General features: G+C 43.9%; 2 protein-coding genes across 2 annotated transcripts in view; one reads left to right on the top strand and one right to left on the bottom strand.

Annotated features, from left to right (window-relative positions):
- The window catches only part of FBXO47 (F-box protein 47), a 24433-nt gene extending 10734 nt beyond the window's left edge, over positions 1-13699 (top strand). Inside the window, exons 7-11 of the mRNA XM_081805086.1 lie at positions 4010-4186; positions 5306-5452; positions 6109-6251; positions 9174-9333; positions 10007-13699. Coding sequence (XP_081661212.1) covers positions 4010-4186; positions 5306-5452; positions 6109-6251; positions 9174-9333; positions 10007-10119 — 740 coding nt within the window. The 3' untranslated portion in view covers positions 10120-13699. The remainder of the gene's footprint in view (positions 1-4009; positions 4187-5305; positions 5453-6108; positions 6252-9173; positions 9334-10006) is intronic.
- Positions 13700-21409: 7710 nt separating this feature from the next.
- LASP1 (LIM and SH3 protein 1) overlaps positions 21410-27688 on the bottom strand; it is a 39070-nt gene continuing 32791 nt past the window's right edge. The window contains exons 5-7 of the mRNA XM_006743308.3: positions 27387-27513; positions 26874-26977; positions 21410-24382 (exon numbers count right to left, since the gene is read on the bottom strand). Coding sequence (XP_006743371.1) covers positions 24209-24382; positions 26874-26977; positions 27387-27513 — 405 coding nt within the window. The 3' untranslated portion in view covers positions 21410-24208. The remainder of the gene's footprint in view (positions 24383-26873; positions 26978-27386; positions 27514-27688) is intronic.

Raw genomic sequence — 27688 nt, forward strand, 5'->3', positions numbered from 1 at the left:
TCTGCCTTCGGCTCAGGTCACGATCCCAGGGTCCTGGGATCGAGCCCCACATCGGGCTCCCTGCTCCGCGGGAAGCCTGCTTCTCCCTCTCCCACTCCCCCTGCTTGTGTTCCCTCTCCCGCTATGTCTCTCTGTCAAATAAATAAAATCTTTAAAAAAAAAAAAAAAAAGAATGAGCATTACAGCATGTAACCATGAAAAACTGCAAACAATCTAAATAAATGCCCATCGTCAGGAGAATGGATAAATGAATTAAGTATCCATACAGTTAAAACCATTGTAGTTAAAATGAATGAACTAAAGCCACATACATTAATATGGATAAATCTCAAAATGTAAGTTGAGAAAAAGGTAACCAAAGGATATTTTCCACATGATACTATTTATATACCAATTAAAAACATGTAAAATGATTCTATGTATTCTTTTTATTGTTAATATACATATATTAAAAAATAAAAGAATTTAGTTGGGAGATGTGATAGTTAAGTTTGTATGTCAACTTGGCTGGGCCACAGTACCCAGATATTTAATCAAACTTTATTCTAGATGTTTCTCTGAAGTTATTTCTTAGATGAGATTAACATTTAAATCAGTAAACTTTAAGTAAAGCAGATTATCCTCCATAACATGGGTAGGGCTCATCAATCACTTGAAGGCCTTAATGGATAAAGACTGACCTCCCAAGCAAGAAAAAATTCTACCAGCAGACTGCCTTTGGATTTGAACTGAAACTCTTCTCTGGTCTCTAGTCTGCCAGCATACCCTGCAGATTTTGGATTGCCAAGCCTCCACAATCTCGTGAGCTAATTCCTCAAAATAAATTCTTCTCCATGTATATATACACATCCTGTTTGTTCTGTTTTTCTGGAGAACCCTGACTAGTACAAGAGGGTTAAAACTCAAATTCAAGATGGTGATTACCTCTAAGGATGAAGGGGAAGAGGATTGGGAGTGATATACAAGAAGCTGTAACCCTACCTATGTTTTTATTTATTTATTTATTTATTTATAAGATTTTATTCATTTCTTTGACAGAGAGAGACACAGCGAGAGAGGGAACACAAGCAGGGGGAGTGGGAGAGGGAGAAGCAGGCTTCCCGCAGAGCAGGGAGCCTGAAGCGGGGCTCAATGCGGGGCTCGATCCCAGGATCCTGGGATCATGACCCGAGCCGAAGGCAGACGCTTAACGACTGAGCCACTCAGGCGCCCCATGTTTTATTTATTTTTTTAAAAATCTGAAGCAAATAGGGGCACCTGGGTGGCTCAGCCGTTAAGCGTCTGCCTTCGGCTCGGGTCATGATCCCAGGGTCCTGGGATCGAGCCCAGCATCGGGCTCCCTCCTCTGCGGGAAGCTTGCTTCTCCCTCTCCCACTCCCCCTGCTTGTGTTCCCTTTCTCCCCATGTCTCTCTCTGTCAAATAAATAAATAAAATCTTTTAAAAAAAAATCTGAAGCAAATATAGCAAAAAGTAAAGCTTTGACAAAGCTAAGTGACTGGTACACAATATTTGTTATAGTATCTCTGCTTTTCTGACAGCTTGAGATATTTCATTATGAAACAAATTATGGATCAAAAAAGCAGATTAGAAGCCCAATGAAACAATAACAAAATTGATTTATCATGTCCCAAACCTTTTATTGGCTGCCCGATGTCATCTAAATAAAGTCCAGACTATTTATACAGGCCTTCACATTCTCATCCTAATCTACTTTTTCAAATTTATTCCCCATTATTCTCTGTATCAGTTTGACATAGAGTAGTCTTTATCACTTTCCTCACTGTGTCACATATCTCTTACGCATTTCTACTTCATGTCTTTTATTCATTTTTTTTTTTCTAAAATACCATCTCTCTTCATCTTTTAAGACCCAATTTGCCAGACTTTCTCTGTAAAGCCTTTCCTGATGCTGTGTTACTTGGCTTAATACATCAAGGGGTACTTACTCCATATGGCCTTAGATCATTGCTGGACTTTCTATTTTCTCTTGTCTTATCTACAAGTAAGTAGAACATAAATGGTATAAAAATGTAAAATGGTGCCACCACTATGGAAAACAACTTGACCATTTCTCAAAAAGCTAAACATAGAATTGTCATATGACCAAGCAATTCCACTCCTAGCTATTCTTTTTTTTTTTTTAAAGATTTTATTTATTTATTTGACAGAGAGAGATACAGTGAGAGAGGGAACACAAGCAGGGGGAGAGGGAGAGGGAGAAGCAGGCCTCCCGCCTAGCAGGGAGCCCGATGTGGGGCTCGATCCCAGGACCCTGGGATCACGACCTGAGCCGAAGGCAGACGCTTAATGACCAAGCCACCCAGGTGCCCCACTCCTAGCTATTCCTAAGGGAGTTGAGAGCTGGGACTTGGAAAGATACTTGTATGCCAATGTTCACAGCAGCATTATTCGCAATACCCAAAAAGTGGGAACAACCCAGGTGTTCATCAATGAATAGATGAATGGATAAACAACATGTGGTCTCTTCATACAATGGAATATTTTTCAGCTATAAAAAGGAAAGAAGCTTTGATGCATGCTAAAATGGATGAACTTGGAAAACATGCTAAGTGAAATAAGTCAGACAACAAAGGACAAATATTGTGATTCCACTTAACTGAGGTATCTCAAACAGGCAAATTCATTAAAACAGAAAGCAGATTTGAGGTTATCAGGAACTGGGGGCAGAGGGAAATGGGGAGTTATTGCTTAATGGTTATAGAGTTTCTGTTTGAGGTGATAAAGAGTTTTGGAAATAAACAGTTGTGATGGTTGAACAGCATTATGAATTAAGTGATGCCACTGTATCGTACACTTTAAAATGATTAAGATGGCAAACTTTGTGTTATATATATCTATATATGTATAAATAAATATATTTACCACAATTTTAAAAAATTAATAATATAATAGATTTTTTTAAGTTTATTTAAGTAATCTCTACACCTGACATGGGGCATGTACCCACGACTTCAACTTCAAGAGTCACATGCTCTTCCGACTGAGCCAGCCCCAATAATATTATAGATTGTAAACTATTGAATTATGCACTTTAAATGAGTGAAGTTTTTGGTATGTAAATTATATATATTTCAATAAGTCTGTTAAAAAAGACAAACAAACTCAGGATACTACTTCATACCCACTAGGACGGCTAAAATCAAAAAGTCAGATAACAACAAGTGTTGGTGAAAATATGGAGAAATTGGAACCTTCATACATTGCTGGTCGGGATGTAAGATGGTGCAGCCACTTTGGAAAGCAGTCTAGCAGTTCCTCAAATGACTAAACTTAGAGTTACTGTATGACCCAGAAATTCCACTCCTAGGTATATCCGAAAGAGAAATGAAAACATGTGTCCACACAGAAACTGGTACACAAATCTTAATAACAGCATTATTTGTAATAGCCAAAAGGTGGATACAACCCAAATGTCTATCAGCGGGTGAATGGATAAACAAAATGAGGAATATCTATGCCATGGAATATTATTTGGCCATAAAAATGAAGGAAGTACTGATAGATGCCATAACATGGATGAAACTTGAAAACGTGCTAAGTGAAAGAAATCAGTCACAAAAGACCACATACTATATGATTTCATTCGTATGAAGTCCAGAAAAAGGAAATCTTTAGAGACAGAGGGTAGATTATTGGTTGCTTAAGTCTAGGGATGGTAAAGAATGGAGGGATGGGGGGTGATAGCTAAAAGAACAGGATTTCTTTTTGAGGTGATGAAAATGTTCTAAATTGACTTGGTGCTGGCTGTACATATCTGTGAATATACTAAAACCACTGGATTGTATGATGTGTAAAGTATATCTCAATAAAATTGTTTAAAAAATAGTCCCTTGATAATCTAAAATTTTTACAGAGGAAAATGAAATAATACTTTCAGTACAAAGTATATTACAGATGTCTATCACTGACCATATCCACTGTGTGCATATCCAATGTGCACATCAGCCTTTCTAGGAAGAATGGTTTACAATTCTTTTGTCTTCATAGGAAGTGCCCGAAAACTGGAGTTAAGGATCAGACTGTTCTGTAGGAACGTCCTGCTTGATCACTGGACACATCGAAGTGATTCTGCTTTTTGGTTGACACGTATATTAAAACCATGGCCAATGGTGAATCAGGCAAGATTATTGTATATCATCTTTGGACCAATATCTCCTCAAGATGGTGAGCATACATTTTTTAGGGATGTATGTTACAAAACGTTAATTACCTCTACTTTAGGAAACGTATCTTTTTGTACCTGCTCAGTTTCCTCATTCCTAATGATTAAACTGTGTTTCATGATTTCATAGATGTACACTACATTAGCTTATGCATAACTTAAACTTCAAGACTGCAGGCCATTACCAAATATATTCCTATCATCTCTGGTATACCTAAAAGTCACTACTTTTCATTTCTAAACATTACCTTACCTCAAGATTATGTTTGCTGCTGGAAGGTAATAATAGTGTCTGTAAAGCACAGTAGTAGTTAAATTGATGTTTTACTTAATTTGGGGTGCATAATATGATTATGTGCATTTTTTTGCCTTTCTAATTAAGTTTTGCTTAGATTAATGTTAAAATTAGCGTACAGTTCTTTGGTTCACATTACCTATGTCAGGAGGTAACCAGTTTAAAGTAGCAGCAGGAAGCCGATCTGGGATCAAATTTTGTTTTGTGTAATTCACATAGAGAATTGGTCATAGGTAAATATTCAGAAATTGGCTGGATTACTGTGTTTTGATATATTTAATATTTGGAAGGTACTCAAATACAACATGTTCTCTTTTTGGAAGGATATCAATAGATTTCATTTGATTTTAGTACGATTACATCAGTTGCCTATTATAATTTTTTAAAAGATTTTATTTATTTATTTGACAAAGAGAGAAAAGCACAAGCGGGGTGACGGGGGAGGGAGAAGCAGGCTCCCAGCTGAGCAGAGGGCCCAATCTTGACCTGACCCGAAGGCATACACTTAACCGACTGAGCCACCCAGGCGCCCCTATTATAATTTTTGTTACAGGCATAGCATTATCTTTGAACTAGAAGCACTATTCTACTTGGTGAAACTACCTTTTCTTTACTTCATGTAGCAATTGTTGCTAAACTTCGTCACATCAGTCAGAGACAGTCACACTTATACTGTTATCAGAATTGACTTTTCATTATGAAAGTAGCATATATAAGCAAATGGGATTCTATAATGCAATCCAGTTTCCTTTTTAAACAATCCATAAAGTCTTTATTACAAAGCCAACTGTTCTGTCATAGCCTAGTTTTTGTTTCAATTATCCAGGACAGGTGGTTTGGCAGAAAATGATAGAAGGACCTACAGATGAATCCAGTCTGAAAGGTTTGGCTGATGCTATTAAATTACTGTATGACACAAGCACCAAAGAGTGGACGGCAGATGATGTTATCAGTCTTGTAGATGAACTATCAGGTAAAAGCACATATTGACCACACAGAGTAGTAGAAATATATTCTTTGAATACAGTTATAAAATTGTAAGGATAATTCTATAGGTAACAAAGGAATTGCCTATTCGAAATCACTAAATGTTCTAAAATATTTAAAGAGTTTGGTATATGTTTGAAGAGAATGCATATAATCAACTTCCTTTCCTCCAATTGCCAATAAATATGTATTTATTATTATTTGAAAGTTTCACATTTAAATAGCTCAGTTATTTCCATTTTGCAAATTCTCACAAACAACCTCCTAGGTTGTGTAAGAAGAAAGCCCTCTCCTGCTGGCACAGATGGAAAAAAAATTTTTCCATTCCTGCAGAATCCTTTAGATTCTAAAGTTTATAAGGTTTCTTTCCTTACACAGAATTAGACTACCTTGCCTTTTGATATATGTGTAGGAGAAATGCTTTGACTATATTGCTAGGACATTTGTAAAAGCCACTATAACTTGGCAATAATCTCTATCTCTGGTTGAATGCAGTGATTACAAAACCAAAGCACTTTGTGCTTTTCCCTTGGCTCTAGTTGTATTTCCAATAAGGTAATATAATATTGCATGTACTTAATGATGTTTACTAGAGCTATTATGTAATTTCTCACTAAATAACTGTTCTTCCTCTAATAAAAGTGGTTCCCCGTGAGTGGCTTCTAGAGAATAATGCACGTCTCCTAATCCTAAGTGGGAACAACATCTGTTTCACTTTCATGGCTAGTAAAGCTGTGAATGGACGGGCCATTGAACTGGCAAAGCTGATAGTCTTTTTGGCTTTGGTAAGTAAAAACCAAGTTTTTCTCTAGCAAGTTGTTTAACATTATAGTTGACCTACCAGGGAGCTGTCTTGAAGGAACTGAAATATGTTCAAAACATTTTGAAAGAATAAGTATTTAAGCGTATATTTTATGTATATTTAAAAAATTTTAAATATATATAATATAAGATCATACTTGGAATCATTCCTTATATTAACCTCTCCCCACTTAATGTCCATATTTTCATTATACAGCTCTGCTGAGTTATATTCTTTTTTTAAAATTCCATTAAAAACAGCTTTTATGATTTGCTTCAAAATAATCATTGGGCAGCAGGGAGAGGATGTGAAAGTAAATGGTAGTAGAGAGGAGACAAGATTGGTAATTGCTGAAGCTGGGGAATGGATATTAGAGGTTCACTATACTATTATCTCCACTTTTGTATAGTTAAAATGTTTTTCAAAATAAAACATTAGGGGCGCCTGAGTGGCTCAGTTAGTTAAGCGGCTGCCTTCAGTTTAGGTCATGATCCTGGGGTCTTGGGATCAAGCCCTGCATCGGGCTCCCTGCTCAGCGGGGAGACTGCTTCTCCCTCTCCCTCTGTCTCCCAGCTTGTGCTCTCACTCTCTCTGTCAAATAAATAAATAAAATCTTAAAAAAAAAAGAAAACATTAAAGGTGCCTCTGGATGGCTCAGTCGGATGAGTGTCCGACTCTTGATTTTGGCTCAGGTCAGGATCTCAGAGACATGAGATTGAGCCCAGCATCAGGGTCTGCTCTGGATGTGGAGCCTGCTTAAGATTTTCTCTCTCCCTCTGCCCTGCCCCCCAACCCCCATTTCTCTCTCTCTCTCAAAAAAATAAAATATTAAAATATATTTAATATTCATTCATTTAACACAAATTGAGTGTTTTACTATGGGCCATACACTGTGTGAAATTCTAAGACTATGGAAGTTAATGGAAAAAATTTCTGACCAAAAGCTGCTTAAGGTCTTTTAAGATCTATCAAGGTATATATGAATAAATTCAGTGTGATAAGTACAAAAATATATACAAAAAGATACAAACAGAGGTAGCAGAGGTGGGCCAGTATTGGGTGAATATAGCACAGACAGGGCTTCCCAGCCCCAGTAGAAATAGGTTTTTAAAAATGAATAGGAGTTATTTTGCCGGGAGATGGGTGTGTGTGTGTGTGTGTGTGCGTGCAAATTATTCAAGCGTGTACCTGCACGTGTTACATAGAAATCTCATTGATTTGGCCACCATCACAGTTGCCACCCCAACCAGTGCTTCAAAAGCACTAGAATAGTCTTCCAGGTGACTAGTGTGAGGAATGATTGATGGAATATGGAATCAATGGAATAGAGACAAGAATCTACCAAACCAACTGCTTAAAACATGAATGAAACCTCTGTGGCTCTTCTTAAAATGTGAAACCGTGAAGAAAGCTACCAAATTAACTACATTCTCAATGTAAATATTTATTTTAGTAATTAAGCAGATTGCCTCAGAGAGAGAGAGATGGAACTGCATGGCTATATTTGTAGGACTGTAAGCAGCTCAGTATTATTTCTGGAGTAAAATGTGCAGAGGAGAAGGAGGTGAGGAAGGGAGAGGCTAGGTAAGGAAGGACTTTGTCAGCCATTCTGTGGGGCTTGAACGCATGCTCTAATAGGGAGCTGCTGAAAAGTTTTAGGAAGGTGAGAGACGTAAGTTTTAAGTTTTTGGAAGGTACTTTGGCAGCGCTATAGCAAGTAGAATGAAGAGCAAGTCACTGAGGGTGACTTCCCTAGAAAACCTCTGATAAACATCTCAGTGCTGATCATTAATTTTCTCTAAGTGGCCTCAGATTTGTCTTCTCTTCATCTTCGTTTACTACTAGTGTACTACTAGTGTTCTGAAGCCATTTTATGTGTAGGGTAAATCGTCTCCCAGAAGAGATTGAGAGCTCTTTGACATCCAGACTAGGTGACTTACTTCTTTCATAGTGCCTGGAACAGTGCCTTACACATAGTACCTACTCAACAAATCTTTCCTGTCAGGTTTACATTATAACTAAATGTTACACTACTATAGGGTTTATTTTCATGCTGTATATTATTTGGCTATGTGAATTAAATTGGCCATTTAGAATGTTAGTAAATAAACCTTTTTCCTTTTGGCCAGCTTTAACTATTAACATGTAATCTTTAAATATTTTATCCTTTATTTTATTTTTTAAAGATTTTATTTATTTGAGAGCGTGAGTGAGAGAGAGGAGAGAGAGAGAGCACAAGTGGGGGGAGGGGGAGGGGGTAGATAGAGAGGGAGGAGCAGATTCCCTGCTGAGCAGAGAGCCCAGACACAGGGCTTGATCCCAGGATCCTGGGATCATGACCTAAGCTAAAGGCAGACGCCCAACCATCTAAGCCACCTAGGCGTCCCTAAATATTTTATCTTTTAAATAATAGATAAATATTCCCTACAATTCTGAAGGTGGAGAGTTGATAAGACCATAGTTCTCTTGCCTATTAAAATTGCCTGTTTGTCACCCTTATTGGATTTCTGGAAAATAGAGGCCCTGTCTTTATGGCTTAACCATTGTTTCTCCAGCTCTTAGCATCTGCTCAATAAATAATAACTGAATGAATGAATGAGCAGAAGTCTTATTTTTGATATGTTTAACAATTATTTGAAATATTAGTTCTTACATTAATGAATAATATGCCATGATAATCTTGGACAAAGCTTTTATTTACATCACACTTTTTTTCCACTAAAATTGTACCGTTTGAAAGGAAAGGAGAATTAGATGTAAGAGCATTTCCCACTTATAAACTCAATATGATGTCATGTGTAATAAATTATGTAAAGTCATAAACCATCATTGTCAATACCATTTTCAAATTCTACAGTTTTCTTCACATGAAGCTTTACCATTACTCTTCTTATATCTAAATCAGGTGTGTGAGAAAGAACTATACTGCATGGATTGGGCAGTTAAAATGATGCAAAAAGTCTGTAAAGTCTTTAGCACTCCCATGGAGAGAAATAACTTCCTGCAGAGTGTGGCGAATGCATTTGCATGTGTTATAATGGAAATGCTGCAGGCAGTTATGTCCGGTGAGTGAGTGTGTGTGTAGACGGTGCACAAGTGTGACTAAAATGCATTCTAGTCTCCACTTAAAACAGCGCTAATTCCATGTAGACTTTTATTTCTAAACCAAGAATAGAAGAAGCAGACATTTCTGTTTATTTTTCCATGACATATATTTAGCTCTTGGTTTTGCTACTTTTTAAGTCTTGTATGGATTTCAATGGAAAACCTAAAGTTGAAGAGTCTGCTCTGAAAGGAACCAGTTCCAGTTTTGCACAGCAAAATGTTCACTTGCTCACTTACCAACTATCCTAATCATCATAATAATGCCCTATATTGTTTAGTTTCAACACATACTATTGTAGAGTTTTATTAGTTAGCCAACATGATAATCAACCCTATTTTACAGATGAGAAAACTAAGGCTTAGAGACACTACTTTACTTGCCCAAGATCATAGAGTTAGAGGCAGTAAAGCATGGACCAGCATCCTTTTCCTCTGACTTCTTATTCAGTGCTCTTATATAGTTCCCTGATTTTGGTGGTTAATGTCTGACTTAGTAAATAAAGATCACTAACTAGTCTTCTGTTACCTATTTTTAGGGAAAATTGGAACATTTTATTCCAAATAAATCATATATTTGAAAATTTAACCGTCATTTTCTTTTCCCTACTGTCCACTCCTGTGTGTGGCATACAGGAGACCGTGATGAAGACGACAGAAGCTTTCTGAATTTGTTCCATCTTGTGCACGCTCAGGCAAACTTCCATAAGGAGGTCTTGTATTTGACCATGAATACTCTCTCTACCTAAATACTCAGAAAGCCTTGCATTTAGAGAATACCTCACCGAACAAACAATTGGAAGAGTTCTACTTTTCCACACTCAAAGAATAGCATCCATGGGACTTTTTATCACCTAAATAACCTAACAACTCCAAAGCTGCACAGAATTTTAGAAGCAACTGCTTGCACCATTATTAATATAAAAATTACAGGCAAACCCAAGAGTGTTTTGAGATTTCTCCAGAAAACAAGCTGTGTCTCTCCAGATTTTGGTAAACCTAACACCCAACTAAATAGAGCACTAGTGTCCAAGAATCGGGGGCCAACCTGTATGTGTGGATGTTTGAAGCAAGAGAAAATTCTGTTCTGTAAGTAGAGGTGACTCAAATTCACTAAATGGCTTGTATCTGTTCGCTTTGCTTAGGTTGTATAGACATAACCTAGAATGCTTGATAAAGATCTGCAATATGATGCTTTGGAATGTGTAGATATAAATCACATTTTTTCACCACCTTATAGAACATTATATTTTGTTGATGTTTTACATGAACTAACAGGTCAAAAACCAAAGGAAGTATGTGTGTATATACATAGTCATACATATATAAGTATGTCTGTATATCTGTATACATACAAACGCACACACACATACACATTTTCGTCTTTAAGACAAAAGTCTATAAATAGAGGAAAGTATATGTTGTCTTAATACAATTAAGTCATCTTTTATTCCTTCCTGGAGATTAGAGTAAAATGTCGCAAATAAGGGAGAATATAAAATGAAAGAAAGTACCCATTCTGCCGCCAGAACAATCTTCACAGATAATTTGCATTTCTTCCTAAAACTTTCCTCCCTATCTTAAAGAGCGGGGCTCGAAGGAACCCGGTAGCAGCATGCATGGTGAGGGCCGCCCTGAGAGAGTGGGGTTTCACTCCAGTAAATGGATTCCAAAGAAGCTCCAGGACTATTTCAGTCTGATTAACATTTACCCACCGCTTTTACTATTAAAATAGAAACCAGTAGTGTCTCGTGGGGCTGAAATCATGCTGGGGCCCTCCTGGATCTCCCATTTTCTTCTCCTTGGGTTTGATCATTTTATTTCTGCTGAAGGCACACCCATTCCCACTGGACTTCTCAGAGGCTGGCTTTCTTTTCCTAAGCCCTTGACTTAACTCACCTCTGCAGCTGAGGAAGGAAAGGAGCACTAGAAAATATAGAAATTACCCACATAAGTGGGATGTAAATTGTGTAATTTGTGGGAAATTCTCTAGTGTTTGCCAAGAGTTTAATAGGATTTGGGAAGAGTGAAAATTTTGAGAAAAATATAAATTGTGATAACAAAATGTTACTATATTTCAGTAGCAAAAGCACTTACCTTAGTTTTTAAAATATCAGAAATTAACTACCTTTCCCTGATGAATCGTCCAACCATAATTTCATCCGTGGCAGGAATTTTTTTCTCTGGAGTTTAGTATTTGCATATTCATGCAGAAACAAAGTTCTTGCTTTTCTCCTGGTTTCATTTTCTTCCTCTCATTTTAAGAATTCACCCACAATTAAATTATAAAGATTAAAAATTGGCAGATACCAGAATACAAAATAATACCTTGATTTTAGCCTTTCTTTCTCCCTCTTTCACTCTTTTTCCTGTACATGCTCTGGAAAGCCTAATCCATTTATTTATCAAAACACTGGTGATTCCAAGTTAACAGTGTACCCATTAGATTATTTGGGGGAGGGTGAAGAAAAGTAGAGGAAAAAGTAAAAATTTTAATGTAAACTGAATATTTTCAGTATTTCACTCAATAGACACTGTTTCATTCTCTTAGAGAAAGAAATTTGGCTTTGTGAAGTTTCCTTGAATTATCTAAGTCCCCACAGTGGTTTACAAAAGAAGCATGGTTTAACTTAACATGTTTTTGACCCAGATTTTGAATCTCCTTATACACTTAAACGGACATGACTGCTGCTATAAAATTTTTAAAACATATTATTATATTATCCTGGATAATTGTGAGATTATTATCTCACCCTCTCCCAAAATTTGGAACATAAAAAAATCAAATTCATTCTTTGGGTGCAGTAGATAAAGGATATCGTCTTGCTACCAATAAAAAGTAAACTGACAAGTTCTTAATTCAGTTATCAATAGATAAAATCACTAAAACCAAACTTGCAATTTCCTCAATTCAGCAGCCCGGTTTTTGTTTGTTTGTTTGTTTTTGTTTGGTTTTGTTTTTTGCCAAATGCATTTGTCATTAGGAATAAAGTGTGATATCAAATGTTTAAGAGGGAGATTAACTTGCAAAAGCACATATTGTTATCACTGGTATCAATGTTTAAGTGACAGACACTCATAGTACCACCGAAGAAGGAGTATTGGCAAAATGCATAGCCTAAAATTACTAGGAGATTGTCCACTTCTAACCAACTTCAGAACAGTCATAACATAACAACGTGAGCTGCTAACAGGTCAGATAATTTATCCTATCTCTTCTCCTAGATTAAAGATTGACCTGGTCTTCTAGCTCTTTTTTTCCTTTTGATAGTGATTCCCTCAGTCTCCTTTGACTTTCATTTGAGGCTGAATTTTACTTCTACTAGGAAGCAAGCCGCATGACACATCATTATATTTATCTTACCGTTGTTTCTAAACACACACCATGCTAATAAACTAAGGACACTTCTTTTCTTAGAAACTAATTTAATGTTTATATCTTGTGATAAATACTCTATACCTTAAGAAACCATGGAACATCTATCCTTAACACTTTTTTTGATAATTCCTTCTCATGCCCTTCTGATCCCTCAACTTCTTTATCGTATTCACAATGCAGGCAGTAAATTACTGTATTCGGGAAGTGGTTTAATCATTCCAGAAGTTCAAGTGGTTGCTTATCAGGTGGCTCTCTATAGCATGAACAGTAGACACCTTATTTCACACTTTTTCCAGTGCTTTGATGTTTTAGTTCATTCTTCCTGTTCTTCCGATAAGAACAAAGGTTTTATTGCCAGGATAGTCATCCACCTTAAGTGGAGATTAGAGCAAGCATGAGGTGTGCAGGGAAAGATGCAACTGGGAGAACCATCTTATGTTAATAAAAAACAAACCTTTACGTCTTTGTGTGATTATTACCTGAGAGTCAATGTCTTTAAGTGAATAGTACTCAATTATATGATTACAGATTTCTTTTCAATTCCACTAGCAGGTAGCGGTGAAACCTGTAAGAAATCAGGTTATGGACATATGCTCCTTGCTTTACTGAAACATCACTAAGATAGGAAAGATGACCTGAAAGACAGCTGTATTGGATAGTCTTCTCTAGGTTAAAATAAGAAGTGCTGAAGTACCAAGAACACAATTTTTTTTCATCAAGAGAGCAAATATAATTCCAGAAAATTCTTCAAGTAACCAGAGACTTAAAAAAAATATAGTTTAGCCCTCGAAAGGCTTTCTTATAGATATGTACAAAAGTGAAAAATATGCACTGTTATTTTTAAAGTATTATATTTATGGCAAAATGTCTTTGATATCTAAATATTAATATTTGCTAAATTTTATTTAATTTGTTATTTATTAATATTAATAAAATTTAAATTAGAAACATTCTAACTTGTATAGAGTTTGTTATTATGCAAGTCATTGAGTATAATTCCTTTATTTCTTATGGAAGAACTTTTTTTTTTTTTAATGTTATTTTTTTTTTTTTTAAAGATTTTATTTATTTGTGAGAGAGAGAATGAGAGAGAAAGAGCAGGAGAGGGGGAGGGTCAGAGGGAGAAGCAGACTCCCTGGCGAGCAGGGAGCCCGATGCGGGACTTGATCCCGGGGCCCCAGGATCATGACGGGAGCCGAAGGCAGACGCTTAACCAACTGAGCCACCCAGGCGCCCCTGGAAGAACTTATTTTTATTTAAGCTGTTAGTTACAGCTCTACCATGATCAAAACACAAAACATCTTAATATAATGTTGCAATTAGGGTACCTGGGTGGCTCAGTTGTTGAGCATCTGCCTTCGGCTCGGGTCGTGATCCCAGGGTCCTGGGATCGAGCCCCACGTCGGGCTCCCTGCTCAGCGGGAAGCCTGCTTCTCCCTCTCCCGCTCCCCCTGCTTGTGTTCCCTCTCTCACCGTGCCTCTCTCTGTCGAAGGGATAAATAAAATCTTAAAAAAAAAATGTTGCAATTAGCTACATATCTATGTATATTTGTGCTTAGTATTACAGTATATAAGTTAATTAATTTCATTTACCAGCAACAGCTCATAAATTGAACAATAATCTGTAAGTAGAACAGTATTCTATACTATTCTGCTATTTAATTCAGAGACCAAATTCCCAAGCAATTAATGTTCCAAATACTACAATTATCATAGTTTAACATCAGTTTCAAAAAACAAAATATGTAATTAAATATTGTGGATTACCTGCAATTTCCCATGACCACAAGATCTGTTTTTCTTTTTTTTAAAGATTTTATTTATTTATTTGACAGAGAGAGCGAGCGAGAGAGGGAACACAAGCAGGGGGAGTGGGAGAGGGAGAAGCAGGCTTCCCACAGAGCAGGTCTTGAGCTCGATCACAGGAACCCTGGTACCATGACCTGAGCCGAAGGCAGACGCTTAACGACTGAGCCACCCAGGCACCCCAAGATTTGTTTTTCTAAGAACAAATAAGTTCTTAAATATGTCTAAAGGTATCTGCCTTAGCATGTTTGAGTTCATAATGGAAGTTGTGTCAATGGCTTTTTCTGTTTCCTCTTTTATATATGACTTTGGTTGTTTAAAATTGATGGGAGCAAAACTAATTTAGAAGAGGTCATTCTAGGTTTAGCAAATATTTGGAGTGTGTTAAAGCCAAAGCATGTAATTTACAAAGACAATTTTCTTTTTTTTTTTACGATTTTATTTATTTATTTGACAGAGAGAGGCAGGGGAAGAGGGAACACAAGCAGGGGGAGTGGGAGAGGGAGAAGCAGGCTTCCCGCGGAGCAGGGAGCCCGATGCGGGGCTCGATCCCAGGACCCTGGGATCATGACCTGAGCCGAAGGCAGACACTTAACAATTGAGCCACCTAGGTGCCCACAAAGACAATTTTCTACTTCAACTATGCTTCAGTCTTTTATTAAGGGAAATTCCCTTTTTTTGAGTAATTTAAAATTAAAATGATACTTTTAGGAGATTTGAAGTCTGAATAATGCTAATTTAAGCCCTTTAAAAGCAAAGACATTTTCTGAAATTTAATAAATCATGTCATGCCAAGTTGGAAACTCAACAAGTTTGGATTTGATTCCGTATACCCAGAACAATGAGTCTTAGGTGGCTCAAAACTCAGTAACATTTCTCTTTCCATTATTTAACCATTTCCCAAAATATATCCTCTTTCTCCTGAAATAAAATATATCACTTTCCCATACAAATCTTTTTTTTTTTGTCAAGAAAGCAGGAATTAGTGTATTGCCACATTAATTTTTTCTAAGTAACCTACAATTATTTAGAGGTGTTTTTATTGCGTTAATGTGGGCCAAGTACAATACCCACTCTATAGGACAGGATTGCCTTATGGCAGATTTGTAAAATTTATACAAAACTTCATATTACAGAAGTAACTTTTTCCAGTGTTTTATTCTGTATGGAAATGCCAATATATGCCAGTATACAAATAGTTTAAATGTGAAATTAAAAAAATATTGAAATGATGAACACCATAAAACTCTATTATAAGCTGGCATATTATAGCAATGGATATAGCCGCAAAGTCCTAAAATTTCTTCCAAAACATAATCACTTATTTTTTAGAACCATAATATTTCATAAGTAATATGGGCACTCTTTCTATGTCCTTCCATTGCACGCAATACCAGTGATATGTATCAATGGGGTATGACAATATTTATTTACTGACTGAATATTTATAACTGAAACTGGCTGCTTGTTTTCACTGAATTGTTTAGTGGTTCCAGCTATGCACGTATAAGAATTTCAGAGAGAACTTGGTTAGAGACTAAAACTTGAAGATCCATACTACTGTAATTAACGGTGTACCTTGGACCCCTCCAAAACACTGACACTCGCCTTACAGTAGAAAAAACTTTAGTTTGAAACACGAAGTTATGCCAAAGACTCAGAGGAATGTTTTAGTGGGAAATGTCATGTCGAGGACTCCCCAGATAACGGAAGATCATCCCTGAATGTATTAATGTTCCGACCCACGCCTCCTACATTAGCATATCTGTCAGATCACCTCCTGCTCTTACATACCACCACATAGGCGTAGTACTGCTCGTGTTAATATCCCCTAAACAGCTTAGGCAAATTGTCACTGCCACATATTTGGAGTAAATATTGTCATTTTCTCCTCACAGTGTGGTTGGTGGTGCCCCAAAAAAAAAAAGTTTTGCAGTTGAGTTTGCATTATAAAATGTCATGTGGAGAGAGCAGAAAAGGTAAACTATTCAAAGTTTGTTCCATAGGAATTCTGCTCTCAAAGGTGTGGTTTCCAAAGATAATGCATCCTAGAATTGTAGAATTTTTTTTAAATGATTATTTTATTTTATTTGTTTGACAGAGAGAGACACAGCGAGAGAGGGAACTCAAGCAGGGGGCAGTGGGAGAGGGAGAAGTAGGCTTCCCGCAGAGCAGGGAGCCCAATGCGAGGCTTGATCCCAGGACCCTGGGACCACAAACCGAACTGAAGGCAGACGCCTACCAAATGAGCCACCCAGGCACCCCTAGAATTGTGGAATTTTAAAATGGAAAGGAGAATTTTAAAATTAAAATTAGGTTAAAATTTAATAAATAGTAAACAAGTAACAATTTTGTAGTCCAACCCTTTCATTTGTCAGAATAAACAGAAGCCCTGAAGGTTAAATGACTTATGAAGGTTATTCATTTGTTACCAAGATAATGCTTCTAGAGCAGTGTTTTTTCTTGGCCAGAATTTTATCATAGGCAAGTTTTCCATTTTAACTGGATCATATATTGTAGTGCCTCAATTTTACTTCTTTTTAAGACATGGAAATTGAATACAATATTATAAATAAAAACTATTAAGTTAATCTTTCTCCTTGTTTATTTTTAAGCTAGAAAGGAAAATCAAATGTAGAACAAATATGATGGACTTTTCAATGGAACAGTTACCACAGATTTGGGGCCCACGTCTACCCTGAATTCCACAATATATGGTTTCCTCAACCCTAATTGGACCCCCCCCAAAAATGTTGAAAGGTTTTTTTTTTTTTTTTACAGACAAGGAACATTTGACAATATAAAAAACATTTATTTGGGAGTAAGAGAGAGATTTTTTTCCCCCCAAATAACAAGTAAGATGAGGTATAACTACCCTATTTCAATAATTTATAATTCAGCCAGTCACAAAGAATGAGGACCATATAACCATTTCTCTCTTGAAATGAGAAGGTGGGGTATGGAGTGGAAAAAAATATGATAAATCTTAAAAATTCAAACAACAAGTTCCTTCTGGCTGGAGAGCAAGACAAGGGCCACCACACAAGGTCACACTGCAGTCTGTAAGACAGTGACAAGGTGACTACTTCATAGACGAAGACAGATGTGCTCTTGAACTTACAAGGGACCCCCTGCGTGTGAGAGGGAAAGGAAAGAACATATTTTAGCATCATATGTTGCACTTACACCTAAAGAAAGGCTGTCAGGATGAGTATTTGAGCAGTTCTCCATGGTAACTTTAATGAGTCTGCATTTCAGCTCCGGGTCCTCAACACCCTCTATCTACATACGGCTCGAACGCACACGGCATCTGCCAGGCATGCCCACGAATTCCTGAGGTCCCAGCTGAGGGCCTCTGCCTCGGAGCTCAAAAAGCCCCTTGCTCGCCAGTGGTTAACCATATCCGGAAGGCTCTGGAAGAGGTCTGCTGGGCAGCAGGACGGTTGCTGCTGATAAGAGGCCTCTGGTTGGACTGGAGACCAGGAGCTGTGGGAAACCCAGAAACAAGGCTCAGATGGGAATAGCGGTGAGGCTGTCAGCAACCCGTATTGGCTATGGACCAACAAATGAGTTCGTCCCTCTCTCCTCACCACCAAACCCCACGGCTGGGAAAGGACGGACGTCTCCCCCAGACGCCACTCCCCAGTACATTTCATTAGCTACTTCATCTTCAAGTGGAAATGAGTCACTAATTAATTAATGCAACTATGGAAGCATAATTGCAAACCACTCTGCTGACATATACAGATGTGTTTTACCTTTAATTACCAAGAGGGGAAAAAAAAAAAAGACAACTTGGAGCCTGAGCACCTAACTTGAAGGAAAAATACTAGGAAATAACAGTCCCTCCCCCCAAGCACACCACTCCCCCAACCAATTCTATCTAAAAAACCTCCGCATTGTGGGTTTTATTTTTCACTGTAAAAAAAATCGTTATTTTAAATTAGGTCTCAAAGAAAGAAGTTGGCATTTCTTATTCTTTGCAGAGTGGTCTGAGAAAGGCTATATGAATGCATCTGAGGAAAAAAAAAAAAAAGATCTCTTTCAATTTTGTTTTTCAATCAGTACCCGAAATAATGACCAGAAGCAAAAATCCACCGGTGCGTCAGCAAAGCAGGATGCTCGGCCAGTCAGCTTCATCCTGAGCTGTTCTGAGGGCTCCCCGCCGCAGCTGCAGGCCACTAGAGCAGATAGATAATGTAGGACAGAATGACCAGGCCTATGATAGCAAAGAACATCAGGATGAAAATATCCAGCATTATGGAGTCCTTGGCTGAGGAAGCCCCTGGATTCCGGGCAAACGTGAGCTGTGAGCACGGAGGTTGCAGCCAGTGGAGAGAAATGGCTCCCTCTTCCCTCCACTGCTCGGTCTTTTCCCTTCCCCCTCCCAGGGCCCGAGACTGAGGGATGCTGCAGCTCCATCAGCAGCCTTCTCCACCCCCACCCCCCCAACCCCAGCCAACCAATCACAAAGCCCGGGAGCGGGTAACCAAGGCACTGCTGGATTTAGACCCGGCAGAAGTGAAGAGGCTCAATTTCTCCCCAGGAACCCAATCCCACCGTTCGTATCTAAATGGAGCCTGCACGATAGGGACGGAGGAGGAGATCTGATCTCTATCCGGATCCCCTAGGAATGAATCCTCCTCACTGCCTTCCTTCTGCCTTTGTCCTCTAACACATCGGTGGCAAATTCTCTCAGAAAAATAATGGTTGGGAGTTGGGTGGGCCATGGGCGGGTTGTAAAGGTCAAGTTATGGAGGGACATAGAGGTCTCATGTGAGCCCCAGTTGGTCTCTCTGGGGTTGGAGCGAACTCTTGTGGGATCCCTATACTGTGCCAGATAACTGCTCATGGGCTGTAATTTCAACCTCCCTCCAAGTCTTTTATAGATGAGGCTCAGAGCTGGTCAGGAACTTGCCTGATGTTTCATTGGAAGTGGGGGAGACCAAGATGGAAAACTAGGCTTACACACTCGGGAGTCCATATTCTTCTCTCGCCCCCCGACTGGCCCACCCTTTTCTCCTGAAACGCCCTTCGCCCTCCGTGCACGGCTCAAATCCCTCTGTGTACGGTGGGAGGGCCAGGGGTCTCTCCTCCAGCTACTCGGTCTCTTTGCGGTCAGGACCCGCATTCTTGTTCTCCTCTGTGTCCTCTTCGGAGAGCTGGGGACAGTGTCCTATCCGAAGAGCACACTGTCAACTCCCAGGCCTGTCGCTGTGCGGGGACAGTGCCTAGATATGCAAATTCAAGATGCCTTCTGAGGGCAAAGGAGAATTAATGTTTTATTTTTTTTAACTGGGTGGTGGGTACTCAGTTATGTCTTGTGTTGTTTTATGCCTTGTTATGTCTTAATTATTCCCTATTAAATTAAAAATACTCCCTGTGACATCTCTGAGGGCTGGTGTCCTCGGCTCCACCCTAAAGAGCTCCTTTGAAGGCCCCGGGGGGTGTGGGGGGGGGAGGGTGAGGGCACGAGTGACCCCCTTCCACATGCTAGGCCGCGGGAACTGAGGCCCCTTCTAGAAGGGGGTCTAGAAACTGCTCCCATTGGCCCGTGCCCAGGAGGTAGAGCCCAGAGTTTTCTGTGGGCGGCTTCCCTCCCAGGCAGACTGTCCCCTCCAGTCGCTCCAGTGAATGAAGCCTCCTGGGAGGGAGAGCTGCCCCTCAGCCGACAAAAGGGGGCAGGCCAACAGGAGGCAAGATCTGCCAACTCAGTCCCTTCTGCTGGGAAAATACCAGGCGGCCTGTTCCTTCGGAGAGGGAGCGGGTGTGGGTACTGTCTTCGGTGATCCCCCCTCCCCACCTCTGACACCTCCTTACACCGCTCCAGCCCTGCAGACCCACCTCTTTCCTTCTCCCCACGACCAAGGCTCCCCCTTCCAACTCCGCCGCGGCCTTCCTGCTGAGCCCCCAGCGGGAAGTGCCCCTCTGCACGAAGCAGCTGGACGGGAGACACGGGCCTGGGAGGGAAGGCTCCAGACTCCTTCTCTACCACTGTCCCCTTCCCAACCCTGCAGAAGAGGGGAGGCCACCTGGCCTTCTGGTGGGAAGTCGGACCCAGAGCACCTGGAGCAAAAGGACGAGGGCGGGGGGAGGGGGATACAAAGACGTGAGCTGCAAAGGGCAGGGGCGCAGGGCCCACCGTGGCGAGGCAGCGTGGCGTGAAGCTGTGACCGTCGCACTGCGGGTCCTAAGACCTCGGGCCCTGCCACCAAATCACGGCCTCCCCGGGTTTCAGAACCCCATCCGTGAGACAGACATGGCCGTAGGTCCTCGGCTGACGCATACTGCTTTGGGCTGGTAGGATGGCTTCATCCCGTCTTAGCCCACCCAGACTGACCCCCTGTCATTTCATTCCTCATACTGCGCCAGGCTCTTCCCGGGCGCCAGGCAGCGGCGGGGGCGGGGCTAAAATGGCATCAGTGCGACACATCCTTGAAGAGCAGCAACGGGCCTGGCCCAGGGCGGGCCCTGGAGATTTCGAGGACTTCGACCCATTACCTGCCCCGTGAGGGCCCCGGCTAGCGGGGAGGCAGGTGTTAACCAGGGAAGTCAGACAGGGAGAGGGAAATCCAGGAGCTCGGGGACGTGTCCGGGAGGGCCACCACGCTGGGCAGGTGCAGAGTGGCAGGAAGAATTCTCCGTGAGGAGGAGGTGCCAAGTCCCCATCGCAGAGCCAACTTCTGCTCCAGGCTGACAGCTTTCAAACTGGTCACTCCCTGAAGGGCAGCAGGGCTGTCGGGCGGGCGCTGGGCTAATGGCCCGAACACCTGGTGCGTGCGCATGCACACACACACACACACACGCAGACATTTGCACACACAGCACTTCAGAGCCAGAGAGAAAACCAAGTCCACAGGTAAAAATTATACTTTTATTATTTGAGTCACCAGGAGAAAGATTCACTTGTGGTCCAAGTCAAATGTTGAGAATCATAACAGGCCAGAAACAGTTGATCCCAAGCACAAGCCCACGGGGGAGGGGACCAGAACAGACCAAGAAAAGACAACCACCCCATATAAAAAGATGAACGGACGGTTTCACACACACACAAACACACACACACACACACACACACACGGATGAAATGTTTGGACAGAGGCAAATTTCACATGGTCATTTGTTTCTTTTTAAATACAGGTTTGTGGGGTGGTATTTTTTTTTTCCAGCTATTAAAAAAAAAAAGGCCCAAAAGTGCGTATGTGAGAGGAAAAAGGCAGAAATGAAGCAGTAAGGTCATTTTCCCTGGAGGGACATGAGGAAGAAAATAGGAAGCAGTGTGACAGAATTCACTTTTCTCACCACTGGGCTTCTTGTATTTTCTTATTGGTCCACTAAAGTTATATTCACATTCTAGCTTTGATGCATCGTCTTTCCTGGGATTAGATTGGCCAAAGACCTTTGTGAACTGTATGAAAAGGCCAGGGACTCGGCCCAACCCTCGGTTCTGTGCTCTCGTAGGGATGGATGGTTCTGCAAAGAAGCAAGAATGTCTAGCAGCCCCCGGGTCCCTCAGCACCAGTGTGACAGTCCTTCTCTCTGGGGGTGTATAAGAAAAAGTCCCCTATTTTTAGGATGGGAGGAGCAGAGGGGCCGGCAGCAAGATTCCGGTGGCTGGCCTGCCTTGTTTTGGAAGGAAAACGAAGCGAAGGGAAAACAGGCCGCTTCTTGCTCCTCTAGGCTTTCCTCCCGTCTCTCTCCACGCTCCCAGCAAATCCTCCAACAGGAGGCGTCTCTCACCTTTGGTCCCCAAATCCAAGTTGTGCTTTGAGATCAAGAGTTTGAAAGGTGTGGACTGGTGCCTCCCCCAAAGCTCCCCAAACTGTTTCCTCTCTGCCTCCCTCATCCCCCAAATCGTCCAACAATAAAGACCCTCCACCTGCCTTCACTTCGGCCAGGGCCAGAGGAGAGAGATGGGTCAGGCAGGGGGCTTCCCCCCCAACCCCCCGCCAACAGTCATTTCTTCATCCTTCCGATTTGGGGAAAATATTCCGTCAACCCCCAAGCAGTGAGGACCTGATTGCTGAGATTTGCCTGCAGGGTCCCCCCCGTCCCCTGAAGGGACAAGGAGGCAAAGATGTCAACTGGGGAGCCTGAGGTGAAGACAGGAGGAGGAGGAGGCCCAGAGGGGTACTGAGAGAGCCCAGAGATGAATAAAGCCAAGCAAGGGTCATCACAGCTGCCAACGAGCGAGAGAAGGGACTTGGAGATAGCACCATCTTTCCCTTCCTCATCCCGGGGTCTGTGCTTCCAGTTTTGAAGCCCTGGGACCTTCTCCTTCTGCTTCAAGGGGGCCTGAGGTTAGCGAGGGGGAGGCCGGGGGCCGGCGAGGCACCCCCAGTGTGGGTGACACAAGGTGGTCTGGTGCCCTCCTCTGCAGCCCAGGGTACAGATTTGGGGGGAAAGAATAGGCCTAGAGCCACGAAGCCTGCCCCCACCCTCACCCCAGCAAGCTGCGGGCCCCAACATCAGCCCTACCAACTCTACAACCACCCCCCCTTTACCTCTGCCCGGCACACCGGCAGGGGGGTGGGTGGGCTTCCGCTGTTTGGCAATCGAAGGAAAGGAGTAATTTTCACACCAAAGAAACCACGAGGGACTTCTCTCCCCTGGGGCCCTCCCAGAGACTCCCACGGGCCTGGATCCTGACTGCCTCGTTGCCACTAGCCTGGCAGATACAGACGTGCTCCTTCCCCCCCATGCGGAGTCCTGGAGACGGAGAGGTCCTGTGGCTTTGCACAGTTCCGGTCCACTTGGCTTTGGGCCGAGGAGGGGTGGCCGAGAGAGGCCTGAGACATCTTCCCATGGGGAGGAGGGGGGGTGGCCCACCTAACCCAGAGCTCAGGGGGGCTGGCTCACGGTGCAGGAGACAGCCGGGGCGCCTGGGGACTGGGGAGAGGGGGAAGGAAAGGGGCTGTGGGAGAGAACACCCCGTTCCCCTCCTTCCTGCAGCTGTCCCTAAAAGTAAAAAAGGCGAGAGCACTTGACTCAAGCCGTGCTTCCTGGGGAGCTCCTCGCCCACACGGCTCTGCGTGGGCAGGAGAGCGAAATCACAGTGTGAGAAGGAACACATGTGGGGAGGGACGAATGAACCCCAACGCGGGAACTCTACCCTCCTCTGTGGTCCTTGAGAGTGGGAGAGGGTGGTGAGGGGCCCCCTCGGAGGGCCGGCAGCCCTGTCTTTGAGAAGCAGAGGCAAAGCCCCTCCCAGGGGCAAGGGTGGTGGGGTCCCATCTGGGAATGCACGGAGCCCCTCCCCTGGGAGTCCTGGAAAGTTGGGGTGTGTGAGGAGGCCAGGAAGGTCTGAGGGGGCAGGAAAGAGAGAAGGCAGAGGCCTGGGAGCCAACGGGTCTCCAATCCCAGACCAGCTCCCCGGGCCTCAGCCCCCGCTACCCGCCCCGGAGCTCCACACCTGTTCCGTCCAGAGAGAAAACCGAGAAGTTGGTCAAGGGGAAAACCTGCCAGAGGAAGAGCCCGCGAAAGTGGCAGAACAAGGCTTCAGTTGGCAAGAGAAGCTGGAGGAGGGTGGGAATAAACAAGCTGTCGCAGATTTAAAAAAACAGAGACACTCAAGGGTGGACAGGTCCGCCCAGGACAGATGCGATGGCGTGGAATGCACTGAAGACGGCCGGGGGCGGGGCGGGGCCGGGGGCTCAGATGGCCTCCACGTAGTTGGCCGGCAGCATCCCCGTGTCGCCCGTGCGCTCCACCGTCCCGTACATCCAGCCGTCGTCGATCTGCTGCACGTTGACGATGGTGTCCCCGTCCTGGAAGGAGACTTCGTCCTCGTCCGCGGCGCTGTAGTCATACACGGCGCGGTACCGCTTCTGCGAGGGTGGGGACGCAGTCGGCCCAGGGCCCGGCCCTTCTTTCTAGCCCCATGGGACCCCGGGAAGAGCCCGGACGAGCAAGAACCCGGGGCTGGGGGGCCGGGAAGGCTCTGCCCAGGGCACAGATGGGTCTCAATGTCTGAGACCCGTCACCCTCTCCAGCCCTATCTGGCATCTCCGAAGAGCCAGGCTCTGGGACAGGGACTGAGATTTGCCACAGCTCTGCCCCACCTCTTGCAACAGGAATGCAGCAGGTCCAGTGAATACGAGGCTTGGTCGTGTTTGAAAGACCTCGTCTGGGGAGAAAAATCTCCAGGGGCCACAAGAGGTTCCACTCTCCAACCTCAGCCAAAATCCTAAGTTTAAGCCCCTGGCCTGGGAAATGCCAAGTGAAAGCACCTGCCGTCCACCTGTGGTCTTGGAGGTGGGCAAGATTCTAACGTCCTCACTGCCCTTTACATGGACTTGACTCCGGGGGTCAGCTCAGCCTTCATGGTCCCCCAGCCTGGGCCCTGGGATCTGTGTGCCCAGGGGTCCAGGACTGGAGGGGCCCCTCAGGGACCTCCCAGATCTGCCCCCATGGCTGCACTCCACTGGGACCCCTGCTCAGCCCTTCTGTTTCCGGCCTCTGATCTGTTCATCCACTGTGATCTCAGGGGGAGCTTTCCAAACTGCAAACCTGGTCCTGTTACTCCCTGGCTTTAAAATCCTTCAGCAGTGTCCCACCTTCTTTAGCACCAAATTTCTTTCTTTTTTTTTTTTTTTTAAGATTTTATTTTTAAGTAATCCCTACACCTAACGTAGACCCTGAGATCAGGAGTCACATGCTCTATCGACCGAGGCAGCCAGCACCAAATTGCAAACTTTCTTTTGAGAAACCAGCTCCATCAGCCCCAAAGGCTATGTGTGGGATAAGAGGTCACACCCCGCCCCACGCTCTGCCTCTACCTCCTGGGCTGAAGAGCCACCAGGACGCCTGCATCCTGCAACAGCCTCCTCCCTCGTCTCCCTGGTCTCCCTGCTTCCACCCTCAACCTTCTGCGGCCTCTGCTCCCTGAGCCCCCAGAGTGATCCTTTAAAAACATAAATCAAAACCTGTCACGCTGCACAGCTCACCAATCACAAAGGCCTTCCTGTGGCCTACGAGTCCCTGCATGATCTGACCTTATCTCCTACCCTCTTCCCCCTCTAATCGCCTTGGCCTTCCTGCTGGCCCCAAGGCCTTTGCAGTTGCTTTCTCCCTGAACCACTCACTCTTTCATCTTATTGAGGACTCTGCTGCTCTTCCTCCCATCACTCTGCTGTCTTTTTCTTCCCAGCATGTGCCACTATCGGACCTTAAATATTATACACCTACTTATTCATTGCCTTCTTATTTGTCTCCCTGACTGAAATATAAGCTCCAAGATGGCAGGAAGGCGGTCTTTTATTCAGAACCAAACCCCCAGTTATCCAAAACAGGTTTAGCGAGTATGTGAAGGACTGGCTAGTCTATCTGGAATCTTATCCTACAGATGACTTCTCAGGTCCTGCCCAGCACCCCACAGGGCATGGACAATCCCTTGTTTACTCCCTTGTGCCCAGGGCATGAGGCTCCAGGAGGACACCTATCTCAGGCTATTTTACTTCTTTAAGTATCGTCTCTCCTGCTCCTCCATGAGCTACTTCCGATTCCCAGGAACCGAGCACAGAGGAGCTGAGTGCAGCCAGGAGCTCAGGCTGGGTCATGGGATAGGCAGCAGGGTTTATAGACCAGGGACTTCAACTCTAAGGACGGTGAGCTTGATCCTGCCCCATTTCCTACTTTGCTCATCACTGACTTGGCAACGTCGCTGAGTGCCCGCTCTGCCCGATTCAGAGCCGCTGAACCAAGGGGACATGGCCCTGCCCGCACAGAGCTGCAAATCCAGCAGGGGATGCACACAGAAGTTAATAAACAGAACGGTTCTGAGTTGGGAAAAGTGCTCTGAAGGGAACTGGTGGGGTGGGGGGGAGTGAGAGAGAGGTCAGGAGAGACCCATTTGACATCTGGGGGCTTGGGAGGACCCCTCGGAGGCAGGGGCAAGCTGAGATCTGAAGGATGTTGGGGGGGTCATGCTCATGAAGAGTGGGGAGCAGGACCAAGGTCTGGAAGGCCCCAGACAGAAAGGTGCCTCATATGCTCCTGGGAAGCTAGAGGCAGGAAACTAAGCAGGGGGAGGTGACTTGTGCAAGCTACACCTGGAGTTGGAACGCTGGGCCCCAACCCCAGCCCAGGGCTCGGTGCACTGACACCACAATGCGTCTGCTCAGAGGCTGAGGTCCTTATCACCTGCCGAGGACACTAGGAGCTGGGGTCAAAGGTCAGGGGAAGCCAAGCCTCCTGGTTGGGTTTCTAAGGAGAATCTAGGAGCTGTGACCACGAGGCCTTCCCTGAGCCCATCCACCGCTGGCCTCCTCAGGCTTCCGACCCCTGTCCCACCTCCCAGCTCCAGGCAGAGCGACTCACCCCGCCCCCGCCTGGGGCACTGCGTGGTGTGGAGACCGGGGCCGCAGGCTCCTTGTAGCCACCATAGGACTGAGCCACCTGCTGCGGCTGGGGCTGCTGGTAAACTGCAAGGGGGGGGGGACGGGGCTCAGAAACTGTCATGCCAAACCCAATCCCTCCCAGACCTCCGTCCTTCCCCCACGAGGCCCCTATCACGTGCTTCCACCCCGCCCAACCTTGCTCAGCCCTCACTTCTCAAAGGCTCATCTGCCTGGGCGTGCACATCTGCTGGTGTTGCACACTCTACCACAGGGGCTGTATCTCCACCAACACGCTGGGACCTGGCATGGACCCTGACCCCGGTGCTCACGGCCCCCCCCCGCCCCACACCCCCCCTCCCGCGCTGGGATGGGGCCTGAGGGCTTGTGCAAGCGCACACGGGTGTGCCCATGCACAAGGATTCTCTGCAACCTCCTCCCCATCCCACAGCGGGCCTGCTCTCAGGACCGTCCCCTCCACAGGCCTCACGCTCACCCGGGGCGCTGGCTGGGATGTGGTGGGGCGGCTGCTGCCGTTCCTGGGCATCTCGGCGTTCAGGCTCCAGGCCCTCGCCCCCGCTGGGGCCCATGCGGCTCTTCTCAAACTCCTCGTGGTATTTTATCTGTGGTGGCAGAAAGGGCTGGGTGAAGGACTCGGCAAACCAAGCAAAGCTCCCTTCCTGTGGCCACTTAAGATCTCCCAGGAGAGACTCCCTGAGGGCTACAGGCAGAGGGAACCAGATTCCTGTGTGCCCTTGGACAAGCTACTTAACCTTGCTGGGCCTCAGTCTCCACCTC

Source organism: Leptonychotes weddellii, chromosome 15 (genome assembly GCF_054177405.1).
Source record: "Leptonychotes weddellii isolate Sample4059 chromosome 15, ASM5417740v2, whole genome shotgun sequence".
NCBI classification, from domain to species: domain Eukaryota; kingdom Metazoa; phylum Chordata; class Mammalia; order Carnivora; family Phocidae; genus Leptonychotes; species Leptonychotes weddellii.